Genomic DNA, 23240 nt, shown 5'->3' on the forward strand with positions numbered 1-23240 from the left:
CTATGCTATCTATCCATCCATCTATCTATCTTCTGAGTAGCTAGTAGCTCTACCGTAATCTTCCGAGAAAAAAAACCAAAAGCAGACTATCCAACTCATAAACACCATTCCTAACACACCCAATCAATCTATCTACCAGTCCTGAATCCATCCAAGCAATAACAACACAAACCACACACCATCGACTCAAATACCTGTAAACAACTCCCACCCTCTACCTCTACCCTAATAATAATCACTTCTTCTCAGGAAACCCCTCCTCATCAACAACCATCTGCTTAGCACCACCCACCTCCACACCAACATTTTCCATACTCCACTCCATCCCGGGGTAGGAATCACTCAAGACCCTAACATTCACGCCCAGCCGACCAGACCCACACGCCGCAACAACAGCCTCGGGGAATTTGACAGTCGAGCGGACTGTTAGACCTGCACCAGCAGTCTTGTTATTTCTCCGACTGGGGCCAGGCCCCGCGGTAATAGCAGCGCGATTGTTGTTATTACGCCTAGAAGAAGGCCACGAGACGCGCTTGAGAGCGAGGAGGTCTCCGTCTGAGGCGTCGGCGTTGGCGATACAGACGAGGAGGAAGAAGCCTTCTGTTTGCGGTTTTGGGAAGCGGGGCGCGTAGATGCGGTTGTCCGGGTTGAGGGGGGCGTTGTGGCGGGTGAGGGAGACTGTGAGGCCTTTGGGCGTGGTGGTTGGGATGGAGAGGGTGAGGCGGGGGAGGTGGGATGTTGCTTTTTGGAACTGGGTTGTTGTTTGGGGTGGGAGGTGGAGTGTGTTTTGGATGAGGGAGGAGAGGGTGGGTTGGGGAAGGGTGGTGAGGGCGAGGAGGGTTGTTGGGAGGGGAGATTTGGATTTCTGGGTAGGAGGGGATGAGGTGTTGAGGGTGGGGGGGATGCCGGGGAGGATGGAGAGGGGGTTGTCGTCGGGCCAGCGGGCGGATTTGATGCACTGCAGGAGGGTGATGAGCTTGTGGCAGGCTTGGTGGTAGCCCAGTTCGGCCATGACGTCGATGGAGGCTTGCAGGATGCGGATGCCCTGGTCGAGGACGGAGGTCTGGTCGCCGACGTAGTCGGAGATGGGGAGGTCGATGCGCGACATGTATGCCTGGAGGAGGAGGAAGGCTTTGACGTGGGGATCCCACATGGGGAGGTCGCCCATGGGTTCCACGGAGAGGGGCAGGTTCTGGGCTAGTTCGGCGTTGATGAGGTCCTCGTTGTGGCGGACGGGGAGCTCGTCGAACTCGGTGGCGGAGCACATCCAGCTGAGCACTTCGTGGAAGGTCGGGTCTGGTTTGGCGTGCGCCATTAGGTACCGGATTGTCTTGTGGGACAGGTAGTAGTAGCTCATGATTTTGCCGACGGGGGTGGAGTCCACTTCGCCGGTGGCGGAGTCGAAGCTGACGCAGGATGATTCGGCCAGTTCGCCGAGGGACTTGTCGACTAGGTCGATCATGAAGTCCTGGGCGATTGACTGCGCGGCGATGGTGTTGTGCTCTTCGGCGGAGATCTCCAGGCCGTAGTACGAGGGGTTCTTGTGCAGCCGGCGGAAGAAGAACGTCCATGTGAGATAATCGAGGGCGTCCTGTTTGGTTGCGATCGTTCCTGCGGAGACTTCGGCACCCAAATGGTTGTCGAGGACTTTGTGGAGCGTCGACTCGACCGGGAACCCGGTATGCAAGAAATGCTTGTAGAACGCCTTCTTGGAATCCTGCGTGAAAATGCGCGCAATACCAGACGTGTCGAACTGAGGACGTCCCGCACGACCCAGCATCTGCAGCACATCGGTCAAGTCCATGTCTCGATAGCCTTCAATCTTCGCGTCGAAGAACTGCGTTCCCTTGACCACGACAAGGTGCGCCGGAAGATTGACTCCCCACGCCAGAGTACTAGTGGCCACAAGGATCTGGATCTTGTTGTTTGCGAAGAGCTCCTCCGCCAGCTGCCTGTCGGATTCCACCAGACCAGCATGGTGCAGTCCAATCCCGAAGCTCAGCGCTTCCCGTAGCGCCTCGTCCTTGACCCGCGCAAGGTTAAGCTCGAGGTCCTCTTCTGACATGCGGACAAACCGACGGGGGTTATCTTCCATGCCGCAGTAATTGATCAGGTCCTTGGCAGTCAGCCGGGTCTGCCTACGCGAGGCGACGAAAACAATCACAGGCTTCTCAGGAGAGTGGCTCTTGATGGCGAGGAAAGTGGGCCTGTTCATAGACTGCATGAGAGGGCAGAAGCCACGCTGCTCAGGGAACCCATCAATGAAGATCTCCAGCGGCACAGGACGCACAGAATGGCGGAAGTTGAACAGCCCCTCCTTCACGCCCAGCCAATTTGCCAGATCCGACGCATTCGCACACGCAGTGGACATGCCCATCAGCCGCACCGACCCCTTGGACTGCGAAGCGATGTAGTTCATACGAGACACGATGATCTCCAGGATAGGCCCTCGATCACCACCCAGCAGGTGGATCTCATCAATGATCACTAGGCTGACCTTGCGGACGTAGTCTCTGGTCTGCCAGCTACGCGAGATACCGTCCCACTTTTCAGGAGTCGTGATGATGATGTCCGCGTCGCGGATGGTACGGGTGTCGGGCGTGTTGTCACCTGTCAACTCGACCAGCTTCAGACCCATGGGGATTGTAAGTCGCTTCTTCCAGTCTTGCACTCGCTCGCGCACGAGCGCCTTCATCGGCGCAATGTAAACCACCTTCGATCCTGGGTTCTCGCGGAAAGCCCACCACATTGCTAACTCGGCGGCCACAGTCTTTCCACTTCCTGTGGGAGAACCAAGCAGGACGTTGGCTGGGGTGTGGTACAGCAGATGGAAGATCTGCGACTGCATCGGGTTGAAGAACTGGAAGCGCTGGCTGTAGAGCTCTTCAAGAATGGGGTTCTTCAGAGCGGACACAGGAAGGGGCTGCAGATTGAGGAGGTCCGTGTAGACGCTTTCCGTGTCCGGGCGGATGAGATGCTGGAACGACACGGGGGTCACCGTTTCCGCACCGAGCCATCGGTCAGAAATCGCACGCACGTAGATCTGACTGGGCAGGGGATCCGATAGGGGAATTGTAAAGTTCAGCTCGTGGTCGTCATGGAGCTTCTTCCGGCTCAAGATGAAATACTCGTGGTGGTAGATCTCCGACGTCTCGGAGTTTTCCACCCAGATCCAGTAAGATTCCGAGGCGCCGTGGTGCCTATCATTCCAAATAAATTCGGGGTAGAGACACAGGCGGATACGGAGAACATCGCGGTTCAAAGGAGCGATTTCTGCCTCAATGCTAAGTGTAGGGAAATTGTCCAGTAGTTTAGACAACGTCCTCCCCATCTTCTGATTGTGAACGAGCTGTCCAAGTTCCGCAGGTTCCATGTCCCTCATCGACTCCAGGGATGACGACGGGAGTCTTTCGTCCAAATTACGAAGAATCGGCTGGGGAAGGTCAAACTGATGGAACGGGTGGTCGAAAGGCCAGATCTGCTTCTCGATGGATTTGCAAAGCGACAAGAGCACTTGGCACTGATAGCCCCATCGGCGGTTCAAAGCGATCATGAACAGAGAGCGGCATATACGGGCAGCATTCTGAGCGACGTAACCCGAGTCAGACATCAACGCGAAATCCTCGATCCTGGCTCGCGAGATGTAAGATTGAAGGAGAATGTTGGTCTTCGCGTGGGGCGAATCGTTCCCTCCCTCCACTTCCGTCTGGATCGCCTCGTCTCGCAGTCTGTTCAGTTCCTTGGATTCACTTTCCCGGGCTTGGATGTTGTCGAATTCACCACTCATACTGATCATCCTGAGGACGTCTGCCTCGCCCGCGCGAGGACGCATCATCGTGTTGAAGATCTCAACGCTGGTCTGAAGGACGTAGAACTGGCTCGCTATCCGGCCTACGTCTTTCGCGCGAAGTTCCTCGGTCTTGTCGTTGAAGATGATCATCTGGCTCTTCTGCAACACCAACGCAGCCTGAATGATCAACTGGCGACGCCTTTGCACCAGCATAGGGTCATCACGAATCTCCGCATAGTCGATGCCGTAATTGCGAGGCTCACGCAACATGCGCACGAAGAGATACGAATATCCCAGCCACTGCACCGCTTCCGGAACAGAGGTGACAGTGCCAAGGGAGATCTCAGCGTTCAGATTATCCACAAGACGACTGGAGAAACGAGATTCGATCGGTTGCTGAGAGGTCACTGCAGAAAGATAATGCTGCAGTTTGTCGTGCGTGGTGCAAATAAATCCAATGCCCGTATCTTGGAACTGAGGACGACCGGCACGACCGAAGATCTGCAAGACGTCGAGAATGCCGAGGTCGACGAATTTACCCTCCTGAGGGTTGTATAGTTGAGTTCCTTTGATGATGACTGCAGCGGCAGGAAGGTTGACACCCCATGCAAGAGTGGCCGTACAGCACAGCACTTTGATCAAGCCCTGGGAGAACAAGCGCTCCATCAAGTTGCGATCGCTTCGACTCATGCCGGCATGATGCGTGCCGAAACCGCTCGCGAATAGTTCACGCAACTCTCGGGCACGCGCATGCTTCATATCCTTAAGAGCGGAAGAGTAGTCTTCATGATCCACGCAGCTGAACAGGCTCTCACAGCCATCCTCAACGGCCATTTCGCGCAGCATCCGGGCAGTGTTCATAGTATCCTTCCGAGAGTGTACGAATACCATGATCTGATGCCCTTCCTCAAGCATAGCCCGAGCCTTCTCAAACGTCGTCAGATCAAGGTTATCGCGAGATGTCTTAGAACCAGGCTTTCCTTTGACGCCGATAAAGTGCTGCTCCAGAGGTACGGGACGGAACGACCCATCGAAATAGAACAGCCCAGCCATCCTATTCACCTTGAGGAAATCGGCAACATCGACATAATTCGGCAGAGTGGCAGACAGACCGACGATCCGGATAAGCGACTGGGAACTTTCAACCTGGCGCTGAGTGCGGGCCACCAGCGACTCGATAACCGCACCACGCTCATCGTGGAGCATGTGCACCTCATCGATAATCAACAAGCGCACCTTCTGCACGAGTTCGGTGTCCCCGGTACTTTTGCGGGTCACGACATCCCATTTCTCAGGGGTCGTCACGATGATCTGCGTTTCGACGATCTCTCGCTTGGTGAGCTGCATATCACCCGTCAGCTCACGGACTTGGATTCCAAGCCACGCAAGACGTTTGCCAAGCTTCTCCGTAACTTCGGCAGCCAGGGCCTTCATCGGCGCGACATAGACGATTTTGAAGTCGTCGACCTGGACGGCAAACTCCGTCGCCTCCGGCTGCTCCACAGGATTAGGAACGGTGTTCTTGCCAATGGCGTTCAAGATAGTCAGCATCGCAGCGTCCGTCTTACCGGCACCCGTAGGGGCACAGATCAGCATGTTTTCGCTCGTCCTGTACGCCACATCATACAAAAGACTCTGCATCCGGTTGAGAGACTTGTAGCCCTTGAAGGTCCCCTGGCACAAACCATCCAGAGACGCGATATCCACCAATTTCTGATGTGCCGCTAGCGTGCCGACCTTCGCCGCCGGGATCTCAAACTCCGTATACCTCTGCTCATCAATCTGCCTACTACCCAGCGGGAGCCCATATTTCTTCCCACCAAGCGCCAGCATATTCCTCGAATCATGCGATTTGAAAACATGCGGGTACTGCGGTTCGCGACGCGCCTGCTCCGGCATCAGGGCCGCATTCTTGTGTTCGAAGTCCTGCTGGCGCAGCGCGTGCTCCCGCTCCGCCCTCGTCTGCAGCCTCCCCGCAGCCAGTCCATCCGTCTGGGCCTGCAGGCCCGCGCCCGCGCCGGCACTCAGACTCCCCAAAATCTCCGTGCGGTGAGCGATCAGCTCGATGACGAAGTCAAGATCGTCGAAGCCGACGATTTCCGCCAGTGACATCTGCAGCTCGTCGTCGCCGCTGTCTGTAGCCAGCGTGGCCGTGATCTGCTGCGCGAGCTCCGCGGTGTCCATGCCCGGTTTCTGGGCCGTGAGGGTCTGGCATCGCTGCAGCAGCCAAGTCTGGTCGTACTGCGCGGCCGGGGGGGATGGTAGATCATCGACGGATAGGAGGTCCTCGTTGGACTCGTCGTCGGAGCTGATGATGTCCCAGATGTCGTCCACTGTGCCGGAGGAGGAATAGTCCTCGTCGAGGTCGAGCTCTAGGTCGCTGCCGTAACCCAGTTGGCGGTCTGCTGCGGGGTCTTTGGGGAGTTTGAGGTCTGCGATGGCTTGACGCATGGCTTCTAGCTGGGCCAGCCATTGCGATTCGACAGTATCGGTGCCGTTCATATTGTCTGAATGAAGGAGTGCCCGATTGAAAAGACTGAATGAGGGGACCGAACGAGGGGACTCAGTGGGGGAATGATGAAGATGGGTCAGATTATCGGGGACCCGTCTAGGCATAGTAGGCAGAATAACTCCGGTGCTGACCGCCGTGCCTGAGGCCAAAGTGGTCTGTGCGTTCCTGTCATTGATGGTCCCGAGGTTCATCTCTTCCAGGTCTTTACTACCTCCATCCGGGGATGTGGTCGAGAATATAATGGTGTCTGCTTCCATATTGCTCAGTATGGGGGTATCTAATACTGGGATACTACACAGTGACATAAAACAGCAATAACAACACGTATGCCATCAAGAGCTACTCAGATATTGCAGCCACATCGCGAACCAAGAAACAGACAGATCAGTATAGGTCATGCCTACGCAAGAGATATACGCCAATTCGTGGAGTCTAAATCAGTAATGCTCTGGCTCATATTACTGTTCAGAGTCTACAAGTAGATTGGAATTGGCATGCTCAGACCTATCACGAGTGAACGCGTATTTGAGGACCGAATGTGAGGACCGATGCCATTGATCCTGATATTGCTTGTAGGAATAAGGGAGGTAATGCACTATCCGAGGCGGGTGTATACTTACTTAGATATAGTAAGTAAGTAGGTAGGTAGGTGCTAGGTATAGACTATGCACTGAATGATCATCAACCATGGTAATCATATCTTCATAATAGCATCTAACTCGAGTCCTAGGCCAAACACCGAGACCACAGTAATAACCATCCAGATCTGGTATCTGGTGTTCTGTTTTTGCTTGACCCGACTGTTTCTGCCGTGTAACTGTCTCTTTCCTGCAAACAAAGCAACAGGATATGCACATGCATCTACATATGCTGGGAAGATAAGAATGAACACCGGTAGACACTGGCGCGGTCAGTCAAGTAACAGAAATGCAATCTGATCGATCTCAGTCCGTCAGAGGGGGTGTCAAAAGAGGGAATCAAAACGAGAATTCAAGTCAAAGGGAAGGCGAAAGGGAAAAGAAAAGGAAGAATGAAGCAAATCAACAACACCTCCCCTTCGGCTTCACAATCTCCACTTCCTCTCCCCCCTCATCCCCCACACTACTCGGTGGAAACCCCAACCAAGTACGTCTCTTATCCGCATACCCCAGCCTAAAGCTCCCATGCCCATCGCTCGTCCCGCCCCCAACCCCGTGGGTGAGATGCCCACCCCACCCCGTAGACCCATCCGCACCACCACTCGCCGAGCCCAAGGACCCCGCAGCAGAACCACCACCACCAGCACCAGAACCCATATCCCTCCGATATCTCTGCTGCTCGACCAGCTTGCGCGTAATAACCCGGAAGACCTCCTCGATGCCCTCTCCATCCTTGGCACTAATCTCATGGCAACAATCCCACCCGATATCCTGGCCCCAAAAGCCACTACTCCGCTTACTGTCCCCGCCGCCAGTGCCAGCACTACCCATCATACCCAACGAGGCGCTCGACGAGAAGACGCCGGCCGATGGAGGCGGGGTCGACGCGCGCGACGGATATAGCTGGTCCGCGACGTAAGCGATCGTGCGCTCAAACGGCACACGACGACAGGCGGGGTCAAGTGCGACGATATCCGACTTCGTACCGACAACATGGATGACGAGCGGGGCGCCGCCGTCGCTGTCGTCGAGATTCCGCTTCAGCTCGACCAGCCAGCCGGTCATCTCCTGGAAGCTCTGCTCGTTGGTGATATCGTAGCATAGCAGGCATGCGTTTGCGCCGCGGTAGTAGAGTCGCGAGATGCTGCGGAAGCGCTCCTGGCCGGCGGTGTCCCAGATCTGGAGACGGACCAGGGTGTCGGAGGCGCTGTCGAGGACGCGCTTGGTGATGAAGGAGGCGCCGACGGTGGAGGGAGTTGTGGTTGGGGTGAAGGCGTTCTTGACGTAGCGGTGGACGAGGGAGGTTTTTCCGACGCCTGTTTTGGGGAGAAGAAGATTGTTTATTTATTTGTTGTGGTCAATGGGGGATTGTCAGTAGCGGTGGTTTGATCTGGGGTTTAATAGAAGTGGGATAGGGGAAAGGGGATATAACGAAGGGAAATGCGAGAGTAAAGGTGGAAATACCCTGTGCGCCGAGAACCACTATCTTTGCTTCTAGAGAGGAACTCATGGTGGGGTCGATGCGATCGCGCGTGGAGTTGGCATGTCCGTGATGGCGTAGGAGAGATTAGGGACTGATTAGGATGTAGGAGTCTTGCACAAAAAAGTCCTCCGAAGAGACAGAGAAGTTCAAGATGAAGTCAAGAAGTCGGAAGTAGAAATAGAAGCGAGAGAAGTGAAGATAAAGAAGGATCTCTAAGCATAGTAGAAGATGAAGATGAATGGAGTGATCAGATCAGCCGATCAAGATGATGACTGTTCCGTATCCAATTAGCCTGTTTTCTTCTTTCTTCTGTCGACGCTTTGTTCTTGTCTTTGTTCTTGTCCTGACCGTGGTTTGATTGTGGTCTAAGCCAGTCTGAGCCACAGACAGTGACAACGATCCAAAACAATAACAAAACAGGAAGAATGATAGATGGATGGATCCGGTGTCCCTTACATGATACATCTCACCAGCGGATGAATCTGGTGGCGCTCCCCCGCACGGGAAGAAATTCACATCCGATCTGATTGATCCACGCTGTCCGTCTATCTATCCTCGGCTGGAGACAGGGTTAATGAGACTACGGAGTACTAGGCTACTGTACAACAACTGCGGCACGGGAATTATTTCCGTACGTTAGCTTGAATATAAAAGAGAAGCGACGCGATGGTAGTACCAGATCCCTCACTGTGAACATGGGTGGTGTAGTGGCTCAGCCACAGCCTACCTGCCAAGGTAGAGGAACATGCCAAATGCCCCGTGTTGTCGTGATGGGTGAAGGGGGTGACATCACGCTATCGCTCTCCATGTCTCCATACCGATACCGCGCCCCAGAGGACGATCCCTTGGATGACCCACTTCAACACGATGCCGTGCATAAGATCGGTGGAGTCACTACAGACTACAGTGTCAACGTCAATTGAAAGATACAGTCAAACTACGATTGAAAAGCAGTAAGGTAATCAGACTCTTGGTCTATCTAATGGTACCGGCCGTTCCTCGAAGACACAGCCATCATAAACATACAAGCTCTTGCCGCTGGGCAAGTTCAGTTCAATATCCGATCCACGGACCAGATTCAGGGGTAGTCGCATAAATATCAAAAAGATATGAAGAAAAAAGACATAAGATCCAAGGAAATGGGAATAAGAAAGAAAAAAAGGATAGGAAAAGAGAAAAAAAAATCACAAAAGGGGAATCTATCCAGCAGTTTGCGCCAGATTCGGGTCAACCTGAACGATTCAAATGACCAAGGACACCAACCAAAAATCCAGGCGCAAAGAAGGAAGAGGGATAGGAGGTAAAAAGGATAATGTACGGAAAGAAAGCCGTCGTCCTGTACAAGCCACCGAGGGAAGCCCGGACACTCAGCATTGTTTCAGCCAGTCCGGACTTCCCACGTTCTCACAACCCAATCTGTGCAACATCTGCTCACGATCTTTTGTTTTTTTTTTGAGTTTGATCGATTTATTCGGAGTTCTCCTTGTGGCTTCCCTCGGGGGAGAATTCGGTGGCCTGGCCCTTCTCCGCCTCGGCGGGGGCGTCGGTACCGAAGCCGTACTCGGCGGCCTTCTGCTCGACCTCCTCATCGGTGAGCTTGGGCAGCTCGTGCGAGGCCTTGACGTAGCTGATGTTCTCAGTGAAGCCCTTGGCGAAGATGAGATCGATCTCCTCCAGACTGCGGTTGGCGGTCTCGGGGTAGAAGAACCAGATCACGGGGATGAACAGGGCGTTCAGGACGGCGAAGAACAGGTAAGTACCCCAGCCAGCACCGCCAACCATGGGGGGCGTGAACATGACAACCGTGAAGTTGAACAGCCAGTTAGAGCAGGTGGAGACAGCGTTGGCCTTGGCACGGGTCTTGATGGGCGACAGCTCAGCGGGGTACAACCAGGGGAGAGGCAACCAGGTGGCACCGAAGGTGGCCATGTACAGGAAGAGACCGAACACGGCACCCTTGGAGATCTGGGGGTCGTCGGGGATCAGACAGGCGAAGGTGATGATCATGGCGATGGTCTGCAGGTACGAGCCACCCAGGAATAGCTTGCGGCGACCGATCCTCTCAATGAAGAACCACGAGAAGGTAGCGAAGACGGCGTACACAATCATGTTGATACCACCGATGAGCAGAGCCTCGTCGTTGGACTGGTGCAGGGAGCTCTTCAGCAGGACGGGCAAGTAGTAAATGACAGCGTTGCAACCAGACAGCTGCTGGAAGATCTGGGACGAGGAACCGACAAGCATGCGGCGGAAGTGCTGAGAGCGACCACCGGTGCAGAGGTCGCGGTAGCGGGTCTTGTCGCCGGCACCGGAACTATTGTATCGTTAGTCACGTTGTTTTGACGCTGGCAGAAAGGAATGAGAAGACATACGCCTTGAGGGAGTCAATGACCAGGTTCTTCTGCACCTGGGTCTCGTGGTCGTGGATCTCGTAACCGCCCAGGGCAGCCAGCACGTACTCACCCTCCTCGACGCGGCCCTTGGAGATCAGGAAGCGAGGAGAATCCGGCAGGAAGAACATTCCGACGATGATGATAACACCGAAGACGATCTGGAAGGCGATGGGGAAACGCCAGACCAGGTCGGGCGGGCCGTAGTGGGCACCGAAGTCAATCCAGTAGGCGATCATTGTACCGATGGCAATGACACCACCCTCGATACAGATCAACAGGCCACGGTTGCTGGTCTTGGAGCACTCGGCCTGGTAGGTGGGGATGGTCGAGGTGTTCATGCCGTTACCGATACCAGTGATGACACGGCCGATGAAGAACTGCAGCAGGGGGATGTGGTCAACGAACGCGGTGACCTGGATAATCACACCGACGATCATGACAATGGCGCCGGAGAAGATCATCCAGCGACGACCGGTCGAGTCACCGAAGAAGAGGGCGAACATGGCACCCGCCAGACATCCCAATTCGTACACGGCCGTCACCAAGGCCTGCATGACCATGTCGCCCCTGGTGGCTGTGAAGACATCGTTGAACGCCTTGTCACTGATGATACCGGACATGACACCCTCTGCGCGGGCGGGTTAGCATCGAGCGTTTCCCTCCTGTTGGGGTCCAGTCCACTTACGGTCATAACCGAAGAGCAAGAAACCCATAGTAGCCACGGTGGAGATCGTCAACCCCAGAGGGCGACCACTCAGGCCAGCAAAGTTGGGGGCCATGGTGTGTGTTCAAAGGAAGAAAGGGTTTGGTCAAGAAGGCGTCAATCGGGAGGTCGTTGGAGGTGAGACCCTATGCTTCCTTTATTCCTTGAGGCTTGTCTCAAACAACCAAAGCAAAGAACAGGACAAGGGGGTGACAGAGAAGAGAAAAAGATCCAACGCGGAGATTGAATGTTGGGGGTGGGAAAGGGGGGTAATTAGTACTTCGGCCTCTTGTGGGCACAAACACCCGCCTGACATAGATAGGGCAATCGGGGTGACCATCCTTTGCGAACAAATCTCCAAAAAAACCCCATGCTGCCACTCCACCAATTTCCAACTGAGAACTTCTCATAGTTGACCGTACCATTGTTTGGTTTTGTGGGGCCAGCCACCGGATGCATCAATAACGCTGAGTTAAGCATTACTTTGGCTCGGTTCGTCAGACCCACCTGGATGTGGATCGTTTTTGGAATGACATCACACAGGCCTGCGGACGACAAGTAATATTCCATACAGATTATCAATTATTTTTTTTTCTTTTTTATAAAAAAAAAAAAAATCATAATATATGGCGGAAAGAAAAAAGGGGAGACCCGCAGCAAGGGTTATGCTGGAGGCCATCATTGGGCGAGTATGGACTCTCTCGACCAGCGTTGATGCGCTCGGCCTCTCAGAGCGCCCCTGCATGGCTTATTGTAATTGCCAAATTCTCATCATTATTACCCTTTTTTCCCTCCAGCACCGAGGCAGAATGCGAGCCGAGTTCCACTCATCTGTTCCCGTCAGGCACTCTCATTCCTCGAGGGGTGGCAGCCGACTTGCATCTTCCATAAGCATTGGGTGTATGAATGTGAAAGATTGTTGGCTCTTGCCGACAACGTGGAACTGAGCCAGGCCGAGGACGAACTCCACCAACCATTCATTCCATCGTGGAGGCAACTCAAGCGAGGAGGGGTGGTTTCCACGGGGTAAGGAGACAGGTCTTCTCCTTCGCTCTCAGTCAGCCCTCTCTCGGTCTAATCCCCAGGTCTCGTTTCTCCGTATCCTTTTCTCCATATGTTCCAGGGATAGAGGAAGGCTAATTTCCACCCCCCCTTGTTATCCCAAAATATATGAATGCGGGTTGAAATCCCTGGGTTCGAAATCTCCCGTACCTAGGAAATTCCTCCAACCTCGTCGTCATTTTTGTTTCAATCTCTTATTTGTTTTCGCTACTGTCGCGTGACCGTTTCCCATTCCACTATAGATACGGTTTGTTTTGTTTTCATTCTATGGTTGTTGTCTTCGAGTTGCACTGTAGACTTGGCAACGTTGAGGGAAAGCGGGTTGCGATTCGGCATCCCTTTCGGGAAGCCGTTCCCGCACAGGTACCTCTCCAGTACGGCGAGGAGAGGGACCGGTATCATGGATGAATTTGCGAACGTAGTTCCCGACCGCAACCTAGCGTCATCATTGGCGAAGCTATTTTGTATACTTTGGGTCCAACCATGACCTGTCCACATTGATATCGACCAACTTCAAATCATACTGGATGGAATTGGGATAAGTTATGCTGGGTCGGTGGTGGTGGCCAGAGAGTGGATGACGAGTGATTCGACGATGGAGGTCCAAAGAGGCGTGGTTGAATCTCCACCGCTAGAGTCGACCGGCGCTTTTGTCTTTCCTGGTCCATTTTTTATCCATTATTTATTTTAATTAGGTTATTTTCATTGCTTGTTTGTTTGTTTATTTTGGTTAATGTATTTTTTTCTTATTTTCTTTCATTTTTATTACTCTTGTTTTATTATACTTTTTATTCATCATATTTGAATTTATTAATCCTTCCATTTTTCTCTCCTTCTTCTGTGGATCCATTCCTTCCAATCCTTCTCTGTACCAAACGTTGTCAGATGAGCGATAAAAAAATAATCTTGCATAGGAAGGAAGCGCCAATAAGTGATATTCGCTTGCGCCCGATAAACCACGCAACACAGTGGATGGGGGGGGTATTATCTTAGGTAGAGTAAAGCAAAGATCATCTATGGCCGAAAGTGGTCAGGATAGTTGTTAGTTTACTCCAGCAGGTTTTTTTGTTGCTGCTCCCCCTTGTGCGAATAACGATTAACACTGAACAGTGCCCCCCTCCCCTGGTCCACCGGCATTGACACTAAGACAATCTAGATAATGCTCGCCAATCTAGCTGTGGTAGTCATGTGTCATATAACATAGAAGCCTAGGAAATTATAATATTCATCATATAGAGGGTATATACCAACAATCTGGCCAGGCAACATGGGTCCCTGCCAAGGACTGTACCATCGATATCAGAAAAACGAAGACCAAAAAAAACTACGTCAGTGAAGGAATCTAAATCCTTCTCTTTCTTCTTCTTCCTTCTCTAAAATCCTCTTTATTCAATTCCCTCCAATCAAGCACCCCCGCCAAGCGCCAAGCACACCAAGACATGGAAGATCAGAAAGAAGCACTAGCAAGCTCAGGGATGGCATCCTTGGTGTGCGAACAAGACTTTGACAAGCCTTCTTGGTACAGAGCCACCCAGTGGATAACAGGTGGAGAAACCGGTTTCCGTATTCAGGCGGCGCCGGAGATCCCGGTGGAGTCGCGCGCAACGCAACATGGCCACCTGAAAGTCTGCACCGTCGTGGGCCAATGATTAGTGCGTCCGGCTCCCTGCCGGGCTCCACTGAGTGCCACCGAACGCGCACGATGCCCTGATGATTGGCGGTCTACCGCTGGGTCAGGCCAGGTCTCTTTTTTTTTTCTTTCTTTCTTTGGAGTCTTTGACCCATCTTTCACATGGGGCCATCTTAATCTCCTCATGTCAGAGGCAGAGAAAAGACGTATCTACCTGTATGTCGTATGCTATAGAGGGTCCGTCGGATGAGGCGGATGCCTTGGAAGCGAATAATAGACGGCACCGGGCGAGCTTGCTGGGTCGGCTTCATCTACCTCGAGTAGATCTAGCCTTGGTTCGTGCTGTCGCAAGCATGAGGGTTTTTCTTTCGTTCCATCTGTCGTCTATTTTCCTTTTTTTTTCTCACTTTTTTAAATGGATTACCCACAACCAATTAGAATCAAACAAAAGAAAACTCAGCCAAAACCTTCCCGTCCACACCAGATAGAGATCCCATCTGCACGATGATGTCCGTCGCCATCTGACAGTAGACCGCGCCACTTGGTGTCTCGTGAGGGGTTTTTATTTTTTGCCTCAGCATTGAAAAGATCGAGACGTCATTAGCATAGCATGATCCAACGTCAGCGTTCCAGCGGGGTACGCATTGCCACTACCACTACCACTGTCACCGTCGCGTGCACCGTCGTCGTCCGTGCGGTTGATGTCTCTGTATGTCCGGACTTAAGGTGGATCAAACATCCGAAACACATCCGAGATCGTCCATGCACAAAAACCCTCACGCGGCATAAGCAGAAACTTTGACCGACGTAATGGTGTGCGCCCCGTAAGCCGTAAAGCGTCTGAGCGGTAAAACTAAAGCACCAAGGTCGAAAGTGGAAATGGTAATCCACCTACGGAGTAGTTACTTACCTGAGGATCAAAGGCCAAGGCCAAGGTCAACGGCAACGGGCAACGGGCAACAGACAACGATGACGGCGACGGTCGGCGACGGTCGGCGGCCGGATTCGACATGGAGAAACCTCGGGGCCCAAGCCGAGGCAAGGACGGCCGTGAAAGCCGGGCCGAACGATGACGGAGTCGGCCAACAGATCAAGAAGCCGAAAATGTTTCGCAGCCGACGTCTTGGCTTACCAGTCCCTGCAAGTTGCCATTGGCTGCTGGGATTTTCGGCCGGGGACCTAATCCACGCTTCTGGAATGCCGACCCGCACGCAGCGTCTGGCCTAAGGCAAGCCAAGGTAAGCTAAGGCCGCGACGGGGCTTACTGGTCGAATGGTTTCGCTTAACATGGGAATGGTGATGAAATGATTTTGCTCTTTTTAGAGCGGGGATTGGCCGAATGGGTTTCTCTAGACGAGTTGTTTTGTGGGAACGTATAAGGTAGACGAGTTTAACGGTCATGCCCAATTGTCGGTGTTTCAGTTGGTCGTCCTTGGTTGCGCACCGGTGTGTGCGAGTTGACTAACTGTAAGTGGTTATAGCTCGCTAGGTCGGTTCGAGGAAGTGATGTCAGTCAGTTTGGCAGATGGCAGTTAGTGGAGGTAGATGGAGGGTTAGAGCAAGAGTATAAGTTACTGCAGATGAAACGACAGGAGCTGTCAGAACAACCATGACTTTGACGAGTCTTTATAACCTGAGAGGTAGCCGCCTCAGGGGCAGGCTGACGAGCGACCGGCACACCGGTGTCTTAAAATAAACTGTGTAAATCGGCCCGAGGGTGCCGAATCGGCCTGGCTTGCCGACCAACGAAGGACGGAGACGGTCATGTATAGCGATAAGAGAACAGGATAAGGGTTTCCACTAAGCTGGAAACAAGACGGCGTGGCAGACTAACATCAATCTAAGATCATCTTCTTAGATCGTCAGCCTGATGGTTGGATATCACTGGATTGATGCATGCAAGATAAGAGATAAGAGATAAGAAGAGCTTCATTATTCACTGTCACCTATCACAAGCCATTGTGAGGCCTGGAGTACTTGCTATTAAAGCGTCGAGGGACGATTTAGGCCTTTTTAGTATGATTTCTCTACAGGTGCCCTTCCAGGTATTCTGGGTCCAAACCGGTTCCTACGCGTAGATCAGAACGCCATAGCCCGTATGACGACAGTCATCGGCCCAACACGTCAAGCCAATTGCGTGTGTCGCTGGAGCATGTGCTGTTCGAGTATCTACGATGTGGTGTATCATAGCTACCCCTGGTTGCCTGGGTCAACGGCACGTTGTGTCTCAGAGAATATCATCTGTGCTGGACTGCTGGTAAGGCTGACTGTCTCGTAAGCGGCATGATGTTGCTTAGCACGAGTGAGTATCATATACTATGATGATTCGGTTATCTTGTTTGTAGATCCCGTGTACGGGCCCCGTGGGCCGACGGTCTTACATATACAGTATCCTCCCATCTTGACTGTCAATCACCTCCATGACATATCCACTGATCTTTTTTTGTGTGTTTTAAACGAGAGTCACTACAAAACCCTAGTAATAATCAGTCAACTATAACATTGTATCAAGGGATCATTTAAATCATAGTCTCTCCTACTACGTACATTCAGTCCAGTCCACTACCCATGGAACTCGAATGTACATAACTTACCAATAGGAGAGACATAACATTGTTAACAGCTCATACTCCAAAAACGATTTGATAAAGAAACCAACAATTAGGCATCTCCATTCAGTTAAACCTTGGCATGTTTCTCACCACCCGTGTCTCAGACTCTGGAGTCGCATCCAGCCCAACCAGGCAACCCGCGATCGAAACCATCCGATGCCTTGCAGCCTCACCACGCAGGCAGTCAAAAAGATCACAACAACAGTGGATTAGATAATTATATTAATCATAATCATAATCATAATAATGGTAAAAATAATAATAGAACCCTAGAATGCAACCATGTTTCTAAAATGAATCCAGTGCATTCCACCCCCTCGGCATTGTTGCCCTTTGAGCAAAGGGGCCACTTCATTCCAGATGCATGCAGAAGAACCTTTTCTTTTGGGGTGGGACAAAACAAGGGAGTATATATGCATGCACTATCCATGCAAAGTATGCATCCCGGCAAGTCCGATCCAGCCCGCCCTCTGCCGCTCTGCCTGAGACTTCTTATTTCTCATCGTGCATAGCTGGGGTGTCACAGGAATCTTACTCCATCGGTCCCCTAAATGATAAATACAATTACTCTTATTCAATCTACTGGATCCGTTGTCTCTGACACTGGGCGGGATTTCCTACCTGAGATAGACATAAAGCAAGGGCTAGACCGTTATCGACCACTGGAAACGTCCCTGCGATATACCTTATATGGACCAGCCCGGCCAGCCAGCCTTATCATTTCTTTCTCCCTTCATTAGATGATTTACCCGTCCACCTATCTGATTTATGATCTTGATTCTCGAACCATTCCTTGCTCTTGTCTCTTTCTTATTAAACACTTTTTCAATAATGTCCTTGCCCCGTGGTATGCCCCTTGCTTTGCTTTGCTGTTCATTCGGTGTTGATTTCTACGTCCATGACAGGTACTACCGAACACCTGTCACAGTAGGATTCATGACCGAGTATTTTGTACTCTGTAGTGGACCGTGATTATGAGCTGCCGTACTATTGGTTCCAGACGAACGTGAACTTTCGATGTATCTTGAAGTGTAAGGGACCGGTCACTAATACTCCAGGTCTATCGCTCGTTTCTTCGAAAGGAGAAGAGAAGAGAATGGAATAGACATATCCTTCCTACAAGTCACCGCGGGCGAATCCAACAATCGCAGCAAAGCAGCAACAGCAACAGCAATAACGCGACTTGCCAATACAATGCACAATATCATACTCCTCGCCTGACCATTCTCGCGCTCCCTCAAACAGATCCGTTCCCCGACTCCCTACCCATCCGCCCGAATTAGACAAGACGCCGCCGCTGCCCGTCGCAAGGGAATCATTTCTCAGTCTCGATAATGACTCCCAAAACGGAACGCAGCAACAGACAAAACAACCAGCCAGCCACTTTGTCCGTTCGTTTAGCGCCTCTCCTGAGCTCAGTTTGTCTCCCTCGGTGCCCACAACAATATCCCTCAAACCCATTGCCGAATCCGCTCTCTCTCGGGCAGGAGCGCAGACAGCGTCGCCGGAGAGACAGCGCAAACAAAAGGGGGGTGCCAAGTGATAACATACGGTTGTAGTTCATCCCGACACTCAGTCTGTCTGTCAGTCGAACACTCGACGTGTGGCCCAAAAAGGCATCTCACAGGTGCCCGTCGCATTGTGCGCTGCGCCCCATAGTCCCAGCGTAGAGATGCAGGACGCCCAGCCGATATTTGTGATGATGGTTCGGATGAACTGGGTAGCTGTGCAATCGAGGGCTAGGTATGTGTCTGTCTACCCGTGCACACTCCTGTATAACTATATCGGTGATTCAGTAATATTATTCATAGAAGCGAAACTATATCCAATAAGTAACGTGACCACTTTACCTAAATAGATAGGTAAGTAGTAAGTAGCTAAGCTACCACCGAGCAGTGCCAGAAGAAAACAACTTGTGCAGTGCAGTTTACAACAAGGGCTATTCTCCTTTGTAGAATGAAGTTGAGCTTCTAGGCCGTTGGAAAGCCCGTGTCTGTCTGGCTTGGTTTGCGTTGTGGGATGCAGCCAGAAAGGGAAGATCTGTTTCTATTCACACTGTAGTGAAGAGCGAAGGGTGTGTCTAAATGCTATGTGTCAAGGTCCAGAGCAACGGTGAGTATATTATTGGGGATAGCATGGAGTATATAAGTAGGTAGGTAGCTGTCAGGGTGATGTGGTTGTGGTGTAGGGCTAGCTGCTCAGAGTGAACGGTCAGTTTGCTCTCGCTGTGGGTACTGGTGGAGACGACCTAGCTAACTCCATACGCGACTCTCCAAACCTAAGGTGTCTGTTTACTTATTTGGTACCAAAGTAGTGTTTGTTCACTTTCAATTAATCTATAGATAGATCTAGTCTATAGCTCATGTGTAGTAGCTCATCACCAGTCGATGGGCCGGCCAGGGTCGACGTTGGCAGAAGTATATGGTATAGATGGTGTCCATGAGGCAAGCAAATACTACCTCGGTAGAAATATGTACAGAGTGCCTCAGTATGTATATTGTACCTCGGCACTGCCCGAGTCGCCGAGTTGCCAGTGTTGCTTGTTTGGCACGTGCCTCGATCGTGTAGTTCCGGAGGACAGCCTGGCTATCCAGGCTCGGCCTTCCAAATTATTCCACCATGTTTCCCCCGAGGTGACGCCAACCCGCGCTGTTCGCTTTGTCTGCCTTTCGGATCTCTTGAATTGGGATGGTTGGACGAAGGTGACTGGGTGGGGATGGGGGAAGTGTACTAGATGCGCGGGCGCGATCGCGGGTTCTGGACGTGGTGGTGTGACGGCGAAGGTTGGATCTCGGCTATGGTAGTGACGTATGCGTAGTCTATCATGGGTATATCGTAACTCGTGGCGTTATTATGTACAGACGGGTGAGATTATGACTCGTCGTCGGAGCCAGGAGCTTTGTTCCAAGTCTCCGAATAGACACTTCCGGAAGTGCATGCAGTCCGATTGCTCAGCTCGAGGCGCTTGTCTGGCGGACATGAATTATGCCGATCGGTTGTCTGCGTGGGCATCTGACTTCCACCGATCGGGTGGCGAGGGCGGTGGGATGGGTCTTCGTATGGTCGTTGGTTGTTCGACCCCAATGTAGGCGGGAAGGACCCTCTCGTGAACGGCACTTTCGCCGTAGTATATATAAATCCAAACTATTGACAGTCCTCATCGCATGGCATCGACATCGAGATCCTCGATCGGAGTCTGGCGCGGTTTGGAGCCGGAGCTTTCCGACAGAGGGCCCGGCGACAGCGGATGGGGCGGCAGAGGGTTGGTTTGGCCGAAAGGATTGGTGAGTTTGGTAGCATCGACAAAGGAAGGGTAACGGCCGGTGCCCCCGTTGAACTGCGAGCGCCAGACGTGCTGGTGGGCCAGCCTGACCAGCCGGCCTAGCACGGCAATTTCCAACTTCAATTTGATACTGTATAGGGTGGCTTTGAGGGTGGTTTGGTATGAGTACAAGCCTATGAATTCGATGACCATCAGCGCGATATCCATGAGGATACAGAGCAGGTTGACGGCGAACAGCTGGCGGATGGTCTTGCGGTTGACGCGGTCGGGATTGTGCTGCATCATTCGGTTGGTCTCCCACATGTAGATGCCGGACAGGATGACTTCTTGGACGCAGAACCCGCACAGTTGGATCTTCTCCATGTCCTCGTACCCTTTTTTCGACGCTCCGGAGGGGCGCAGGTTGTCCAGGAAGGTGAGGACGGTGGTCGGCACGTGGAAAAGGAAAGCGTTGACGATGATCATGTTGCGCAGGATGCGCAGCAGTCGCGCATTCTGGAGGATCAAGTGGAGGCGGGAGTAGAGCACGAAGGACTGGCCGGTCACCATCGTCCACCATCCGATGGTCAGCAGGGTGACGGGCAGCCAGGTGGCGTCGGTGAGTTTGAAGAATTTCATGAGATAGCCGACCGAGTAGGGGCAGACGCCCAGGGTAGAAATCAGCATGCTCCAGAAGTACATTCCATTGTATCGCTTGAAGGTGAGGAAGATCAGGTTGACGAGCTCGACCACGTTGTACCACGCGACGCCCACGAAAACGGCCATGGCGAGGTGGGCCCCATTATGGAGCGGTCCTTCAGGTTCCATGGCAAAACGATGTTGGCTCAAAGCATGGTGTTACAGCTTGATCTCTGTACGTATCACGGAGGGATGCGAAAGATGATTGTTGATATTATCGGGGTGAGGGTGAAGGGTGAGAACAATAGGATTGTTCAGTTGGATATGATCAATAGCGGGATAGGCGTGAATAATTATAGATAGATAGACAAGTCAAGTAAAAGAAAGGGGGAAAACCGAAAACTTCCCACCAAAAACGGCGGGAAGAAGTGCTATTAAGAGGGGAAAGAAGGTGTTAGTTAAACTGTGCCGATTAAGAGAAGACGATATTGAATGAAATTTGCACTTCGGCAAGGGATGGCAAAGCGATGATATTAATCATATTCTAGTACGGGGCAAGAGGGGTACGCTTGGGCCCTACTTGAACCAACTGGGTTAGTCATCCACTAACTACCTGGAATTAACTAGGAGGGCGAACTAATGCTTATGCCACCTTTGCAACAACCTGGGAGATCGTCGAATTGGTCATTTCCTTGACTCACGGGTGGGATACTGTCGTTACTCGTTGGTTGGAAATTTGTTTAGGCTGGAGAGATACGAGGCTGAACCGTCTCACACTTCACATACTGAATCGCATGGTTCAAGATGGTGGCAACCGGCTAGCCTTCCCACTGCTCACCATGGGTCAGCATCCAACAAACCATCAATCAATCAGTACTGATTCGAATCCTTCGCTGTTGCGTTCAAGGATTTGACTGCGGACTTGGCATAGTAGACCAAGGTACGTAGGAAGTCAACCAAGTTAAATAGTCAAGGCAACAACGAGTAGCCTCACTACCGGACCTCCTTGCAGTCCGTGCAATCTCATGCACCGTCCCCCACGTCACTCATTCCCCATATCTCGACCAGCGATCGAGGTCGATACCTATCACAAATCACAAGGGGATTGACTCCGTGTAGACTCAACATTTCGACGGTCTGGTAAAGACAGACTAAAGATCTGCGACCCTCGCTTAGGGCGGCAATGACGCAACGCCCAGCGTCACAAGATCCATCTCCAGACAGTTCATATCTCGGATATCTTTCCAAACATCCTCTGGGGCGTTCAAGTGGGGATAAGCTACTCGCTAGCATCACTGCAGTGGACCGTTTAAAGGTGTTGTAAAAAGCTTGAGGGCAATGGCTTTTCGAGTAGGTCGCCCGCCGGGGCGCTTACCCCCGGGAATAGAATAAGATCAGGCTGAGTTTCGACTTTCTACATCTGGAAAGAATACTCGGACGGGCGTAATATGGTGTCCCTGTATGTGCCCAAGATGACATTTTTAGTGCATGGCACCCACGCGGATGCCGTCCCACATGTAATGGGGCCTGCACAGCCCCAACTGCATATTTACATCCGTTCAAAATCCAGATCCTGAATCGGACACATGACTTGGTGTATAATCGTGTGCGTTATTCTGTTGTGGATATTAATTGAACAAGATTGAGAGAACTTTTGAGGGTTAAAATGACCATAGATGGTTAGCATGTATGGAGTAGTGGACGACACATAGACTACACATTTGGATATATATATAATTTTCTTTCCCGTGAAGTAAGCCCAGCACCATATGAAATGATCAAGAACATATACAACCCAACATTCAAGCGATCTCATATAATTCAAATTGAATATTCATGAAACAAAGAGTCAAAGACACCAGATATAATGGCGATCTGAACGATTCGATAACCCACACTGCTCTGGACCGACTAAACCTGGACGGGGCAGCTATACTCCATCCGTCGCCACATTGATTCTCAAGTGGAGCCATCAACAAACAAACAGTTCAAAGAAAAATTTCCCTCGACTGAAGAAAGAAAAACGGCAGTCATCTCATGTTGCTGGTCCGTCCACAATGTCTGGGTTCTCAACACAAAAAGACGACGATCGGATCTAGGTGAAGAAGTTCTCATCGACCGATCCATCACGTGGGGGTGGGGATCGCTCTTACATTCCACAATCCACAATGCAGGAGGAATGGGGAAATGCTGAACAACTCAATCGGTTTTGAACGGGGGAAAAAGATTTCTGATGGGTTTGTCTAGCCTAGTCTAGACTGCGATGGACGTTAATCAAGGGCTCCAGAATGGGATGGATATATCTCTCTATATAAACTCCTAGATACATCATACACCAGAATATTTATCGACCTGGGAATAGATTTAAAAATGTCTCCCTTTCAATGAATCTAAAATTAAGCCTCATAAAAATGAAAAAAAAAGAAGAAGAAGAAGAAGAAGAAGAAGAAGAAGAAGAAGAAGAAGAAGAAGAAGAAGAAGAAGAAGAAGAAGAAGAAGAAGAAGAAGAAGAAGAA

General features: G+C 51.7%; 5 protein-coding genes across 5 annotated transcripts; 1 reads left to right on the forward strand and 4 right to left on the reverse strand.

Annotated features, from left to right (window-relative positions):
- Positions 1 to 69: 69 nt before the first annotated feature.
- BDW47DRAFT_87485 (RNA helicase SLH1) lies at positions 70 to 6345 on the reverse strand. Its single transcript, XM_024820095.1, has one exon. It carries the CDS (start codon positions 6290 to 6292, stop codon positions 236 to 238), a length of 6057 nt encoding a protein of 2018 aa, XP_024674425.1. The 5' UTR covers positions 6293 to 6345; the 3' UTR covers positions 70 to 235.
- Positions 6346 to 7002: 657 nt separating this feature from the next.
- On the reverse strand, positions 7003 to 8818 carry BDW47DRAFT_101071 (Rab family GTPase). The gene is made up of 2 exons (XM_024811588.1): positions 8405 to 8818; positions 7003 to 8256 (listed from the first exon to the last, which is right to left on the reverse strand). Exons 1-2 carry the CDS (start codon positions 8448 to 8450, stop codon positions 7343 to 7345), a joined length of 960 nt encoding a protein of 319 aa, XP_024674426.1. The 5' UTR covers positions 8451 to 8818; the 3' UTR covers positions 7003 to 7342.
- Positions 8819 to 9377: 559 nt separating this feature from the next.
- Positions 9378 to 11922, reverse strand: BDW47DRAFT_101073 (putative MFS monosaccharide transporter). Its single transcript, XM_024811589.1, has 3 exons — positions 11502 to 11922; positions 10796 to 11444; positions 9378 to 10737 (listed from the first exon to the last, which is right to left on the reverse strand). Exons 1-3 carry the CDS (start codon positions 11593 to 11595, stop codon positions 9891 to 9893), a joined length of 1590 nt encoding a protein of 529 aa, XP_024674427.1. The 5' UTR covers positions 11596 to 11922; the 3' UTR covers positions 9378 to 9890.
- A 2899-nt stretch (positions 11923 to 14821) lies between these two features.
- On the forward strand, positions 14822 to 15284 carry BDW47DRAFT_123439 (uncharacterized protein; the record flags this gene model as incomplete). The annotated part of the gene is made up of 2 exons (XM_024816050.1): positions 14822 to 14920; positions 15135 to 15284. The coding sequence occupies 2 exons, from the start codon at positions 14822 to 14824 to the stop codon at positions 15282 to 15284; spliced, it is 249 nt and encodes an 82-aa protein (XP_024674428.1).
- A 4519-nt stretch (positions 15285 to 19803) lies between these two features.
- On the reverse strand, positions 19804 to 21254 carry BDW47DRAFT_87542 (uncharacterized protein). Its single transcript, XM_024820096.1, has one exon. The coding sequence runs from the start codon at positions 20911 to 20913 to the stop codon at positions 19981 to 19983; it is 933 nt and encodes a 310-aa protein (XP_024674429.1). The 5' UTR covers positions 20914 to 21254; the 3' UTR covers positions 19804 to 19980.
- Positions 21255 to 23240: the final 1986 nt, after the last annotated feature.

Source organism: Aspergillus candidus (assembly GCF_002847045.1).
Source record: "Aspergillus candidus strain CBS 102.13 unplaced genomic scaffold BDW47scaffold_8, whole genome shotgun sequence".
Lineage (NCBI taxonomy): Eukaryota > Fungi > Ascomycota > Eurotiomycetes > Eurotiales > Aspergillaceae > Aspergillus > Aspergillus candidus.

Excerpts from the sequence above, each read along its gene's own strand:
- BDW47DRAFT_87485 (XM_024820095.1), bottom strand. The coding sequence starts at position 6,292 with ATGAACGGCACCGATACTGTCGAATCGCAATGGCTGGCCCAGCTAGAA.
- BDW47DRAFT_101071 (XM_024811588.1), bottom strand. The coding sequence starts at position 8,450 with ATGAGTTCCTCTCTAGAAGCAAAGATAGTGGTTCTCGGCGCACAGG. Across the intron at positions 8,257-8,404 it reads AGTGGTTCTCGGCGCACAGG|GCGTCGGAAAAACCTCCCTC; the intron begins GTATTTCCACCT and ends TCCCCAAAACAG.
- BDW47DRAFT_101073 (XM_024811589.1), bottom strand. The coding sequence starts at position 11,595 with ATGGCCCCCAACTTTGCTGGCCTGAGTGGTCGCCCTCTGGGGTTGACG. Across the intron at positions 11,445-11,501 it reads CTTGCTCTTCGGTTATGACC|AGGGTGTCATGTCCGGTATC; the intron begins GTAAGTGGACTG and ends CCGCCCGCGCAG. Across the intron at positions 10,738-10,795 it reads GTCATTGACTCCCTCAAGGC|TTCCGGTGCCGGCGACAAGA; the intron begins GTATGTCTTCTC and ends ACGATACAATAG.
- BDW47DRAFT_87542 (XM_024820096.1), bottom strand. The coding sequence starts at position 20,913 with ATGGAACCTGAAGGACCGCTCCATAATGGGGCCCACCTCGCCATGGCC.